General features: G+C 37.4%; 1 protein-coding gene across 1 annotated transcript in view; it reads right to left on the minus strand.

The window, feature by feature from the left end:
* The window catches only part of EFNA5 (ephrin A5), a 207,228-nt gene extending 192,630 nt beyond the window's left edge, over positions 1-14,598 (minus strand). Inside the window, exon 1 of the mRNA XM_054003904.1 lies at positions 14,256-14,598. Coding sequence (XP_053859879.1) covers positions 14,256-14,380 — 125 coding nt within the window. The 5' untranslated portion in view covers positions 14,381-14,598. The remainder of the gene's footprint in view (positions 1-14,255) is intronic.
* Between the last annotated feature and the right edge of the window lie 720 nt (positions 14,599-15,318).

Genomic DNA, 15,318 nt, shown 5'->3' on the forward strand with positions numbered 1-15,318 from the left:
CACCATGCATGTTCAATTTGCAGATGCATGAAGTTTTGATTGTTGAAGCTGCTTCATTGGAGAATGTTGCATTATCATCATGGCATTTGTTTGATTTTAAAAATTTGCCAACGTCAGATAGAATTTCCAATTCCACTCCTCTCACTTTAAGGAAATGTAGGAAAGCTTATAAGCATGGAAGTATAAAAACACAGTAAAACTAAAGGAAATCACAAACACACCTACAACAGATGAAAGACTCCTGAGTAAATACGAAATCTTTGCTTCTAAAACAAAGTGTTCAAAATAATAAAATAATGAGGCTTCCAAGTCTCAAATAAGTAGGGTATTTTGTACTATGTTTAAATGTCTCTTATTCATCTTTTAAATTATCTTCTACTAACCTCATTTGCAGGGTAAAAATTTTAATCAATATATGGATAAATAAATTGTATAAAATAAATACATACCCCTGCTCAAATTTGTAGTTTTGATGAGGAGTAAACATTCACTAAACAATAATCAAAGTAAAAGGTAAAATCAGTGGGCTTTGCAAAAGTGGTAAATGAAAACACAGGGTAAAAAGTTTTAGAGACCTTTAATCATGTTCTATTGTTCAAAACATCTTAGGATTACGAGTAATGTTTTTGAAATTTAGAGAGGAATTAAATAAGAGAATGAGGCAAAGTGAAGTACTGTCAGCTGAACAGTGGATTTCATTCCCTTCTACTACTGCAACTGAAAAAAATAAAAGAACATTCAGTAAACTCAATGGGAATTTCATGCAAATATAGCACAGCATCTGGTCAGAATATGTTACCATGCCATTTCTTTTATTCTATGCTCATTAGATAAATATGGCAGAATACAACTTACAGTTTATTCTCAAGCACTTGTTAAGGGAACACTGCAGAACAAGTAATTAATTATCCCATTTTATCATAAATCAGGATATACTGTATTAAGGAGATAGTTTCTCAACTTCATGCAAGTAATATTTGTGTAAACAATGTTATGTTCCTCTCATACATTATTTAAATAAAAGCATTACTGCACTGATACCAACTGCAGTAGCTAGGAGCACAGGTAATGTTCTTCCTAAAAACCTATGAAATTATCTTGAGAAATTAGTATTTCTCAGACCAAAACCAATAACAAATCTACCCCTAACAGGAATCAAGTAATAGTACTAGTGTCTAGAACATTTAGCTGAAAAACACAGAACCTTTTCACCTGGGTACATCACGTACTTTTGGGACGTAAGACACTACCAGGACTCATTTTGTCTCAGACATATCCATTACATGGTGGAAAGCAGACAATATTTTGTCTTAGGCATGGGACTAAATCTGAAGGAAAACTGTTAATTCAGGAAGACTGGGTTAAATTAACCTGATACTAAGCCTAATCTAAAAATTAAGTCTTGTATGCATCCACTATACTAGCATTATGAAGTAAATAAGCTTGCACACAGAAAGAAGAAGCAGCCATTCCTCTGTCATCCATTAAAAAAACAAGTACAGAAATCCTAATTGGGCACTGCAATGATCTGATTCACTCAGAGAAGTTCCAAAGGCAAAATTGCTTTCATCGGTAACAATACATTACCTCCAAACTCCACACCTAAAATTAAGTGCTTAGGAAAGTCTTCCAAATGCTGTGTTCTAAGGAAGGCCATTATATGAGCACTAAATCAAGACAGCTAGTATGGAAAATGGAAAACGGAGATTTCTTTTTACAGTAAGCTATAAAATTCAGTTCAGTCAGACACAGGATCTGAGAAAGCAATAATAAAGTAATGCTGTAAATCACTAAAAAACTTTTTTTTTTTAAAGCTAGCTACCATGCTTTGGAGTAGAAACACTGAATATAGAGATTTTCCTCATAAAGTGTTCTTTGCACGTAAGTTTTATATAATTGAGATACAGAGAAACAGTTTGCTTGGAATTTGAATGCAGTGAATAGCCATGATATAATGAGATGCAAGTATGATCTACCTCTGTAATTAATTTTCCTTCTTCACCCACACTGTCACTTGTTATGATAATATGAATCTTAACCTTAATGAGAAATTTCATACAACCTTGATTAAAGATACTGCAAATAACAACATTCTTTTTATTTTGCTTTTTTTTCAACAAATAATCTCTTCTACACTCTCAAAACTCCCAACCCTTCTGCTAATGAAGTTTCCATCTACAACAGAGATTTTTAGAGAGTAATTTATATGTCATGTTTTTAAGTGAGGATTATGCTAGTATGTGTAATACAAAATGATTGTGCTCTGCAGCAACTGTTCTTAACTTTTTTTTTTTAAGGTAGTTTGTCTGAAGACTTTTTTAAGATGCAAGTTCCTCAATAAAATTGTGTATGCATTCCTTTACAACATTTGTGAATTAACACAAAAAGTTATTAAACATTCTCACAACACTTTTGAAATGTAATTTGAAAATCAACACATAAAATTTTCCAAGATTTCCAGAAACTTTGCAGGCAACACCCTACAAATACATATACATAGTATTAAATTGGGCCCAGTGTCTTAAAACAGGATCTACCATCTCAGAGACAACAAAACACAATTAAATTTCATACATGAATGATGGATACAGTTTAACAACCTGTAAAATTCTAAAAATTAGAATTGGAGTTTTTTACAATACTCTATTTTACCGAAAATAAGTTTATTTCATCAATATGTATCTTCTCAAATTTAACAAGGGCCATATTTCCTTCAAGGTTATCTTCATCTCATGCTGTGTCTCATAGTTAATAGAAAAGAACAAGTCCACTGGAAACCAAGAAAAATGTAATACTTGATAATCCATGAAATGAAAATGCATAAGAATGATTGCTTTCTCAGCAATCCCAGACTACAGGGACATACCACACAACAGGAATAACTGCTCATCATTTTGGTAAACAGGTAATAAATTACATGGTTTATATATTATATAAAGATTTTATATTTACAAGAAGTAGCATTCTCCAGAGAGCTCTCTATTCTAAGAAGGCTATTATTCGAATTTCTATAAAATAGAGACTTCTTTCCTGAATACAGTGATTTAGTTATTTCAGTGAGGAAATCATTCCATCCTATTTGAGCATTCACAAGATCCACTCATTTTTTAAGGAGTATTGCATATACTGCTTTGGAAAACACAAAACACAAGTATCCCAGTAGTGTACTACTATATCGGATTTACTTTACCTTCATGATCTTAATTTTTTTTTTTGTCACATACCAAACCATACTACACTAAATAGGGCATTCAACACCTCAAAGTTTCATTAATGTCTGTCTGCTAATCACATATAGTAAGCCAATTCTCACAGCTAACAGCAAAACTCTACTCATTCAACCAGGTCTGCTTTTACCCTCTTCCATTCCCAAAGGTAGAGATCCCAACTCTGCAAGAACAGTTAAAAAAAATTTAGTCTAGAACTTATATTAAGCCAACCAGATAAAGACCCACAGGGTTCTGCAGTCCCATGCTGCTGTGCTCCCTCACTAGATTCAATTTGTGCAGATTGCACAGCCTCACAAAAATTGACAAGCCTAACTACTGAAGCTCATATTCAGGAGAACTACACCATAAAATCATCAATACAGGTCCTAAATCAACTCCCATCCAAAATAGTTCAAGAATCTTTTTGTGTCAATAAGTTGGATAAGAATACCTCCAAAAATACTGCAATAAAAATCCAACAATAGTTAGCTAATTAAAAAAAAAATCACACCTTGCAGTATCTGTCAAGGCATACAGTGCAAAAAACTAGACTTCCTCATTATTACCCATCAGCTCCTACTGACTTCTTTTACTTTTAAAAAGGAGGGTATGCATTTAAATAATTGTCCTTAATTTTAAGAGACCATTTTTTGGAAAGTATTTAAGAAACTACATGTGCAAAAGAGCTGAAATAAAATCTAGGACCGTTAGGCACCAAACAGTCTTAAAAATTCCATATGGCTGCTGTCTGCAAGTCTTGGTACCTAAAGATATTCAAAATTCTGGTTTTGAAGATATATTCTCTTTAAATCAGTGGCCTTAAAAATGCTTAAATAAATTGCTCATTTTAAAAGCTTAAAAAAAATTAGTAAAAATTAGTGTGAATGCACAACTTCACTCTTTCAATGTCTTTAAGAACAGTGTTTAAGATAATTCACATAGCAATTATGCATTTATGTTTATATTTGGAAATGTGTGTGCAAGGATAAATGAACAAGAACACATTTCATTCAAGTCAGTACTGCAGTACACCAAAATCTTACTCTGATTTCACTAAAGATAACCCACAGATTATGGGCTGGAAACAGAAAAAAACATGAACATGCAAACTAGCTGCTTTCATTCAGTTTTTTTCTAATCCAGTTTACTATGCAAGGCACAAGCAAAAGCATACAAAATATGATTCCCACCTATTTAATAAATGCAGACAAATACTGGACTTGATTGCAGCAATTTTATTGGAAAGTTCAGTTTACCAGAAAGTGTGCAAGACAGAATGAGAGAAAGGCAAATGTGGTTCAAAAGCAAAGGGAAAAGTGTATACAACTTGGGCATAAGTGATGCAACAAACATAACCCTAGAATTAAAATCTTTAGAATAAAGAATAATAATCCTCCAAGTAAATATTATATATATATATATATATATATATATATATATATATATATATATATACATACATATATATATATATATATATATAATTATTAGGCACACACTTCCCATGTTCTTTGCCCCCAAAAGCAGAGCTGACAATGGTGACAGCAGAGTGTGTAATTAGTTTTATTGTTCCCCTGACAGCCATAGCTCTGCAAGGACCCCTTGCCTTTTCCATTGTAAATGTTATGGAAAAATACACTAATGACAGGCATTTAATTATGGCCACAGCAACCATGATGGGAGCTGTGCCAAAAGTGATTGGCAGCTTTGGAAACCAGATATTCACAGCAATGGTTCTTTTTCTATCATGCCTTGTAATCCAGATTAGTGAAGATGTAAGTTTTTAAAAATATCTTTTCTAAGGTCTTGGATGCTGTCTAGAGATATTATTATTAATTACCACAAACAGAAAGAAACTGACAGAAAAAATCAACAATCATCTTTAATTTTTTTTGTTAATAGCATGAAGTTTTTTAAAGAGGTCTATGCACCAACAATGCCATCAACATAAAAGAATTCCCCATTGACCCCAGCACATAGTTAACTTTTTAAAAATTATACATAGCTAGAAACAAAGAGATGCTATGTCCTCTAAATATTGCTTTAGTATTTAAATCTTCAGTATTTAAAATAAACTGTTCCACATTCAGCTGTAGTTGCTGAGGTGCTTTTTCACCTGATTAATTAGCAATTGGGAGACACAGTTTTTGGCAGCTTCTGCATCCCTATTATTTCTTTCGGTTTGGCACAAAAACTCCCTTTTGGGAGCACCAGTATTTGTAATGTACCCCACTTAGCGATGGATCACTAATTTTTAATAAACTCAGTCCCAAGAGAACTGCAAAGTTATGTAAAAGTGTATTGAAGCAATAACTGTAAACAAATAATAAATAAATAAATAAATACATGGGCCAGGGGTAAGAGCTGTTGCGGTACATAAAATATTAGGTCTTTTCCAGACTATACATGGAAAGCCTATCCAAGAGATCACACATAATCTTAAGACATTGGTCTGAATTGGCTTTTAACTGCTTGATCCAAATCTCTGCTTTTACCTTTAAAAAGCAACTAGCTAATGTGGATGCACAATTTCCTTGAAGAATGCTATATCTGAATGTTCCTTCGCGGTTTCTCATCCCTCCCCCATGACCAGATGAATGAAATTACTCTGTGAAGCAGATTTCTATGAAGAATGACCACACAATTCTGGACCAAATGGTTCTAAGTCTATGTAGCAGTCACAAATCCCTGGCTAAGCCGAACAAAGCAACATTATTCCAAAGTGGTAAGTTTGGGAATATAAAAGTGAAGCTGTCTGGCTCTAAAGTGGTAACTTACAAATAGCTGCAGAATCGCAGTTGGCTGTCCATCCCCCATCCAGCTGGCTCTCATATCAGTGACTTCAAAAATGCAGTTTGCCATTATGGTGGCTTAAGGCACTTTGTGTGCCAGTGCAATGACCATGCTGTGTGTGCATGTCAGAAGGTCAATACTTTCAAATTCCAGAGTCTCTCTTTATTTCCTTCTTTTCTGGAAACAATGGGAAAGAGAGCAGGATTGATAGCTCCTACTTTGTTAACTTCTGCTCACCAAATGCCCTGCCTGTATGAATACATAACTATTTTTTGAAAAATCAGATTAGACATCAAATAAAGTGGGAGGGGTTGCAGGGAGGAGAACCACAATCACCAAACAAAAACCCAATGCAGCTGTTTTTTCTGCTTACTAACAGCATTAATTGGTAAGTTTTCTTGCAACAACTTTTAACAATTGCAGGAGACCAAACATCTTTAAAGCTGCTAGAAGTCCTTAGCTAGTGCTGATGAATTAGCATTGAAAACTGTGCTACAAAGAGCATCATTAAAATTAGCAGTAAGTAAGATAAAATATTTGCTTTTTCTGTCTCCTCAGAGAAAAAAAATCTGGTTTTTATCTATACAGCACTACAAAACCAACGAAATATTTGACATTAAGAGATTTGGGAGATTGTTTTTTTTTATTTTTGATTAAAAGAGTTAGAATGTATTCAGCTCCAGTTTCAAAGACATGGGCTGAGAAAAGATACACAAATTTATTTACAAATTTGAAAGAAATTCAAAGTAAAAATTAAAACAAAAAAATCCTATGTACAGTAATAGCATTATAATATCAATAATATTTATATATTTCTTAGCAAGTCCCTTTGTGATAAGATAATGTGATTTGAATGTCTTTAAAGAGAAGGAAATTCTCCTGAATTGTAACACAAATATGAAAAATACTACTTTGAAATCCACAAAACCAAAAAAGGTAGTGCTTCATTGCTATCCATCAAGGAACAGCTGCAGTGATCAACTACTACTGATGAACAATTCACACCGTGTGAACATGCCTGCTACTGCCAGTATCCACCCCTAAGCAAGAAAACTAAGTAATTTCAGGGAGGAAGTATTATATTATTTTAATTAATAAAGAAGGTCAATGCTCCATGGCAAACATTAATTATTGTACAAAATATATTCTGTCAAAACATGCATCCTTTTAAATGTCATGAGTCCAAATTTTATCTTTCAGAACGAAGCAAATACATTTTAGCAGAGGGTGACCAGCATCAAAGTAAAATAAGATTTTTTTACTGCAGATACTACTGTTGAACAGTTTAATATGCTGATCTAATGATGGAAAAGAAAATGAACATGAAAAATAACTTACTTACAGGTTCTGTGTGTCTAAGGTCCTTTTTCCATGCAGTATGTCAGCATGGATAGGAAAATTCTTCCACTAGATTACAATGCAAGGACAATAAGAATTGTAACTTTCAAGTAAAAATTCCACAATCTAAAGAATTTGTTTTAATTGGTATTAGCAATTCAAGCAGATCTTGCTAATTAACAGGACGCTTGTGCGTCTTCTCGTTAGCTGATTTTTCTTTTGACAGCATTTTTACTGGTCATGCATTTAAACAGAAAAAGGCCATAAAGCTCTTTGCATACCAGTTAACAGAATATGGGCACCAAACTATATCTCTAGATTTTGCAGCAGTCTAAAATAAATTCATTTCCTTCATACAACTAGGATCTAACTATGTATTTTCATCAACCTGTCAATAGCAGAATATGAAGGATGTTTCCCCAGATTAAATATATATACATATATATTGGGGTGTATTTTTCTTTTACTGTATTTTTCTGGCATTCTATGGTGGAGAAATACAGTCTCAATCCTCGCAGAACAGTGGGGGTTCTCTCATACACATATTTTCATTTTAACTCAAATTATTTTCTAAAATGTATGGGAATAGGAATTTGTGCTTTTGTAATGTAGAAATGTAGGCTCAGTTTCTTAAAAAAGAGGATTTCAGATATCTATACATGTTTGCACACTGTAAAATAATACCCACCATTTTAAATGAGCTCAACCATAATCTAGCTTGGAGAGACTACAATGAAAAGGGAGAGTGCAAAAATGCAAGGAAGACTCCTAATGTGTGAATGCTTCTATTCTTTCATTCAGCTGTGCTGAAGTACCTTACAGTATGGCTTGCCCATAACAACTGTAATACCATCAGAATGCAATTGCAATAACTTATCTTTTTACTTCAAACCAAATATTGTCATTTCATTATGTGGGTGTGCTGCTGACTGACTAAATTTTAAGCACAAATGCAACAAAAACTTAAACAAAACAAGGCCCTTCATTCTCAAAAGTGAATTAGACAATTCAGAAACGCTGGAATATTTTATTAATCATGAGACTAAAGATTTTTTTTTTTTTAAACAATGCTCAGAACTGGGTAGCAGAGCAAAGAATATTTATTGGAATAAAATCGCAGATCTAAAATACTTCTAATTGTATTGAAAAAAAAATAATTGAAAAACAGTAACCCAAAGCAATGGAGGCATATCTCAAAGGCATGGACAAACTACTGTCTATTCATTTCACCAGGAAGGGTTGTGTCTTTGTTAGCATCTTCTCTCAGTTGTTCCCAATGACCAGCCTTCTTTATGTGTTTTCTTGGTAGTCTAGTATTTCAACAGTGCTGCAGTCCTCTACCCAGCAACAGACTGGTGTTGGAAGAAGTCACAAGACACTCAAATAAGCTAGAAGAGTTCTCAAAGCACACTCATGTAATTCTTCTCTGTTTCATTTTACATTGCTGTGCCTGAGTGCTAACTTATTTACCTGCCCACCTACTGACCCCAGAACTACCAGCGTGTGAAGAAACAGCAAACTGGGAAGATGGCCAAGAACTAAAACACAGAATCTACAAATAATTCCCTTATTACTGCTTTGAACTTTAACACAAAATGTCTTAGCTGGAAAATTAGACCTGGAAATTTGATGGAAATACCATTCATTTTCTAAACACTAAATACTTCAATTTAAAAAAATAATTTTCAGATTTTTTTCCCTCACACAATATTCATGATACACTGTATACCACATATACCACCCAATGACACACTTCAATGCATACATACACACATACGTGTACATATATACAAGTACATATATACAAACATTGAAATACATATATATTCTCATTACATATGCCATATAGATCACATATGCCTATCTATATGAATGCAATGACCATGACTCCTGAAGGACTAATTGCATTCATTCATTTTTTCAGCCCAGCATGAAGCTGGTAGATTGCTGGGATCATAGCAACAGGGGAGAGAAAGGAAGGCTCATCTTTATCTGTCCCTCTCAAAAAGCATATAGGGCTAGAAGAAACAATGCGATGAAGTGTCCTGACTACATGCACTCGGAAAAGATTTAATAAGAAGCATTTCATGAAGATCAGGTGCCACTTAATAAGGTGCCTTTCATACAAGGGTGGAGGCCAGTGGAACTATTATTCTTTGTGCAGTTTTTCCATAGAAGGTTTCAAACTGTTTCAAATACCCACTTTTAAAATAAACACCAACGTTCTTTTGGAGACACAAGGTGTTAATGAAACCATTAAAAGCAGAGAAAGTAGGTGTAAAGAATTGACAGCTCTACTACTGATCTTTTAATTACAAGGAACCAGTCAGAGATTTCTTCAGCTCTCAGAGCAAGCTGCTGGATAAAATGCTGTCAAAATGCAAGCTATGCTGTTTCAAAATAGGTTTATATATATGTATAATATATATACAAGGATGTGTATGTATACCCCAAGTATTTAGGCTCCTATGCTTCCCTTGACATATGAAACGTATACATAATACCAACATCAAAGTAACCACTTTGGCTTTACCCTTCTTCATCCACAACTTCCTAGTTCTCTTAACATGTGTAACTGCTTTCTTCCTGTTCCAGCCATTTCTGCATGGTTTCCCTCAACTCTGTACACAGGCAGAACTATATCTATATAGGAAACAAAAAAAACCAACAAACTAAGCAAAAAACTAGCCACATGACCTCAGCACATACAACTAACATGCTATGGTGAAATCCACAAACACGTAACAGATGGCAAAACACTCAGACATCCATCCAAGCCCGTGAGTGTGCTCCAAAAAGTGCCAGGTGTGCATGAGCTGCCACATCCAGAGCTTCTCAAAACTAAATCTGTGAATTTGGCTGGCCCAGGGAAGCACTTAAGCACACATCTATCCATCCACACAACCGCAGCAGTACTTAGGTGTGTAAGGATTGAGTTCAAAGAAGTGACACGCTTTTCTGAAACAGGTCCTAAATACTCAGCTACAAAATCCACATAGGCTGAGAAATCCAGGTTGTGAAATTCTAGTCTATGCATAGAATTTTCAAAAGTATCCGCTAATTTTTCCCCAAATATCTATCTAAAAAAAAAAATCCTCTAGCAACACTGACCAAATTGTGGTATCCAGTTTAATTATGGAAAATCACCAATTGAAGTTGAAATTACTTTTCAAAACCTAAATTCTCTAACTGCCATCTCAAGTCCTGATTTTATCCACATAAATACACAAAGAGAAAATATATCAGCATCCTATGTCTTTGTAATAATTATTCTATGGATTTGGGGTACCATTTTCTTGTATAAAATGCAGCCAAACCCAGTAATACTCCTAATAAAAAATATTTGCTTTTGTGAGACTAGAAGCTATGGACTCTATGTATGGCCAGAAACTAGACTTGCAAATCAAGTATTTTTAACCACCCTGAAACTAACTAACAATTTATGAAGCTACATAACCTGACACTGAAACAACTTACATGGAAATATCTAAATAGAAACCACAATCTTAAAGCATAATTCTGGTAAGCAGAGAAACGTAGCAACAATTAAAACAAGTAGTTGAGCTTGAACTGTGACAAGATTAAAAACAGTAGCAGGCATGACGCAGGTAGACCGCTTCAAAATTTGGCCCTGGTACACTAGATTTGGTCTGAATTCTAATTAAAAGGACACTACTAATCATGATTAAATTAATATGCTCCATTCCAAAACTGAGCATTGTATTCAGAATAATATTCCTTGGTGATAATTGTTTGCAGTCCCATATAAGAAAACATATATGCAAAGAGTGCTGAAAGACTAATGCACTTTAAAGTGACAGTTAGAATTTGTGTTCACATAATTCTAAGCCTACATAAATAAACAAATAAAAGAAATCACATTTTTTAGCTTACTTGAGGATTCATTTCCAATCAAAATAAAAAGAAAAAAAAAAAAAAAGAAAGGACTAAAAAAGTTATTTTATTTATACTTCAACATTTTAATACCTAACCCAGAATTGGACTACAGCATTTATAGAACGTGTATGCTGATAATTAAATATGTAAGAAAAGCAGGGCATGGCAATACTTTTAACATTTCCAAGAACTGACTTTGACTCTGTAAAAACAAAAAATTTGTTACTCGTACATGCTGAAAATAATGAGCCTACACTTTCTAATTGTTCTAGCAGAACTTTGGCAACTAACCAAGTAATGTAATATGAATTTTTCTAATAGACTCCCATGACTTTTTATTTACCAAATATTGTTCACACTAGGAGCACTTATCAATTGGGTCGCTCAACAATTTGCTAATGTGTCTTTCAATGAGAATGAAATCTTTACATATTTCAGAAAGTTGCTGGAGTCTAATACTAATAAAAATTAAACAATCAAATCTGAAGGAAGGACAATCATTATCAAATTCTTCAAAGTTTAAATGAAACCTTAAAGCGCCTTTATCATTATTATGATCAATATTTCTTTTTTTTAAAAGGAGTTAGTTAGTTCTATGCCAGTTTGTTAATTCTGAATAAATACAATAAAGAAGTAAGCTAAATCACAATGATAGTATTTATGTTTATAGAATGACAGTATATTTTGTCCTCTTATTTCAAACAGTTACCACCAAGTAAACTTCTACCTGTGTTCATCTCCTGCGTCTGGCTCTAGATGAAGATAAATCACTGCAAAGTTATTCCTGCAACATTGTTAAATGCTCTAAAAATTTCGATATCCAAAGACAATTTTGCCTTCAACTCAGGTTCTGATGAAACAAATTCAAAAGAGAAGTGCTTTTTTTTCTTTGGGTCTCTCCCACCTAACATTCAGGTGTTTGCCTGTTTTTCTGTAATGCTCCTGTTACTTAGAAAGTACACACAAACTGGCACGCTGTATAAAACAAAGAAGAGTTGCATCTACACCCTGCTCTTTCTCATATTTTTAACTCAAAAATAAACAGGGTATGTCCAAACAGATACATCCATTGTGAGAGAGCAGTATGTTAAGACAAGCAATGTTTGGTTTTAAAACAGAAGGTATAGAAATATCTTAAAATTAACTCTTCCTCTACTGTTTGGAAGAATAACAAAACTAAGTTTTCTTTGCAGTCTGCTGATGTTTGATGTTGGATTAATAAGAGATGACATTAATAGCATTAATGTATGATTTAACTTACTTGAATCCTTGTAAATATAATTCAGTGTATACTGCCTATGGACTAGGTAAGTACTGTTTGTACCTTCAGCTGTTTTTACCTACGTACAGTTAAGATCATCACACATAAGACAAAAGAAGTGAAAAATCTTGAATCTAAGGTTATTTTTTAAGTATTCTAACTGTTATGCTAGCATTTAGTCAAACATATTTCTCTCAGTGATCCTCCTCTTGCCCAGTGGGATTTGAGAATATAACTTCTTTTTTTTTTTTCTAGCAGTTAAATTTCATTTTGCATAACAACAGAAATAAAAATTCTGATTTTTAGAGGCAAGCAATTTTTCGGAACATATGTTCTCTGATGGGTGATGTGAGGTCTAGCTTTTCATCTTATTTACTCTGAGCAGTTTTTTTCAAGTAACACATGTAGAAAGAGGAAATTGTAGAGAGAGGTATTTCAAATCATAGATGTTCATCATACCCAAACATGATTGTTTCTGTTTCTTCGTCTCAAGTTTTTTGCGCCAATTATTTATTGCTGAGGCGTTGAGATCAGTAATAAAGTGCTGGACAGACTAGCTAACCCTGGGCAGTTGAAAATTCTGCCTGTTAACTTCTGCATTACCTATTTTAAACCTGGCTCTGGAATACCAAGCAGTGGAGTTTTCTGCAGGCAACAGAGATCTATTAAAAAGCATGACCTGTGACAAAAATCAATGTGCTAATCTCAAGCCAAACAGCAGAATCAGAAGCATAAAAAAGAGATAACCTAAGACAAAACGTCCCCAAATTTACTTAGACTAGCCTGACAGGTTTACAAAAAAACAACAACAACAACAAAAAAAAAAAAAAAAAAAAAAAAAAAAAAAAAAAAAAACCAACAAGAAAAAAACCACACACACACAAAAAAAATCTGTTTAACACCCAGATGACTTTTTACCTAAACACATGGATACCATTTGGAGGAGGACTGGAATTTTCTGATGCTAAACATGACGGAAAAATCCGGAAAAAAAAAATACAATTAAATGAAACCTCGCTTGCCAGTGATGAGCTGCACTCAGAGCCTGGTGCTAGGAACCCTCCGGCGCCAGGGGAGCGGGGCGACTGTGCCAGCATCACACGTCCCCGACTGCGGGGAGCCCGGCAATGCGCCGTCCTCTGTCCGGTGGCACCGGCAGACCCCGGCCCGGGACGGCGTACCTACCTCGCTTCCTCACCTCCAGCCCGCCCGGGAGAGCCCCCCGCCGGGCGGGCAGCGCAGGGCACGACCGGGCAAATCCGCCCCTGACAACCACCTCACCCGGGGTGCCGCGGAGGTCTCGCCGAGGGCGTAGAGCCCTGCCCAGGGCCGGCTCCCTGCTACAGGCGGGCACCGCGCCCGCCAAAGGAGCCCTTCGGGGCACCACCGGGGGGCCGCTACCTGTGCCCCTCATCACTCCCAAGCTCCCAGAGCAGGGTTGGCAGCAGACACGGGCTGCCCCGTGGCGAAGGGCGCCCACGTCCCCCGCCGGGAGCGCATCCATCCGGCTCCTGCGGGCCGGGCCGGCCGCGGCCGATCCCGGGGTAGCCTTGGAGGGAAGGGGTAGAGCAGAGGAGAAAATCACCCTCGCCACCCGCCCCACCATCTCTGATTGCAACCCTGAACCCCCGTAAAAGAAAAGTTTTCGTCTCTTTCTTGCAGCCGGTCTCTCGACACGAGCCTCCGGCGCCGGAGCCCCGCTGTGCGCCCGCCCGCCGATCCCCTGCCCGGTGCGCGCCCGCGGCCGCCCCGCGTACCTGGGATTGGAGCTGTTCCAGTACACGGCGTAGCGGTCGGCCACCGCCTTGGCGCCGGGCTCCTGCCCGCGCACGCACACCCACAGCGCCGCGGCCGCCAGCAGCAGCATTTCCATGTGCGGCATCACGCCCGGCCGGCGGCACGGCGAGGCGGGATGCGGCAAAAATAAAGAAAAGGGAAAGAAAAAAAAAAAAAAAAAAAAAAAAAAAAGGAACGGGGAAGAAGGCAGGCGGAACCGAGCCGGGCCGCGAAAGTTCTGGGGTGAATGAATAAAAAGCGAAGCACGGAGGCGGTGGGCTCCGCGACGTGCCGCGCCGCAACGAGCGGAGGGCGCCTGGCGCCGCAGACGAGGGCGATCCGCGGCCCCTTAGGCAGCCTCACCCCGGCAGGGGGTGGTGGGGGCCGAGACGGGTGAAGGCGGTAAGCGGCGGACGGTTCTCATTCACCGGGAGTTCCGCACGGAGCCCACGGCACGACATACACCGGCCCGCCGGCGCGGCGGGCGGGCGAGAGCAGCGCTTCCTCCGCCCCCTGCGAGCGGCCCCAGCGGCGCTGACGGCCGGAGTGTGCGGGGATGGAAGGAGGGAACGAGCAGGAGACGGGGGAGAAGAGTGGGAAGGAGGAGAAGAAGGAGATCTTTCCCCTGGAAGCCCACGGGAGGTCCTGGCAATATATTAAAGGCCGCCGGCTGGGAGCGGGAGGAGAAGGACCCGCAGATGTCAAAGCACAAAGTTTGTGTCTTCTTTTCTGGCCCTCCGCTCCCCGCAAATGAGCAACAAACAAAAACAGGGAAAAAAAAAAAAAGGGGGGGGGGGGCGGAGGGGAAGAGGGGGGAAGAAGCAAAAGCCCTGAGGAGTTTGCTTGCTGCGCTGATGGAGTTGAGAAGCCTGTTCTGCAGCACGGAGTGTCTTGAAGGAGACTTTATGGAGTGGTTTTCTTGTCCTTCCTGTTCCTGGGCGGTGGATGCACCAAGGACGGAGCAACAGCAAAGGAAAAAAAAAAAATGCGGGGGGCAGGAAAAAAAAAAAAGAACGGCCAATCCAAGAAATATAGCGGCGTGGA

Source organism: Vidua macroura, chromosome Z (assembly GCF_024509145.1).
Source record: "Vidua macroura isolate BioBank_ID:100142 chromosome Z, ASM2450914v1, whole genome shotgun sequence".
In the NCBI taxonomy this organism is placed as follows: domain Eukaryota; kingdom Metazoa; phylum Chordata; class Aves; order Passeriformes; family Viduidae; genus Vidua; species Vidua macroura.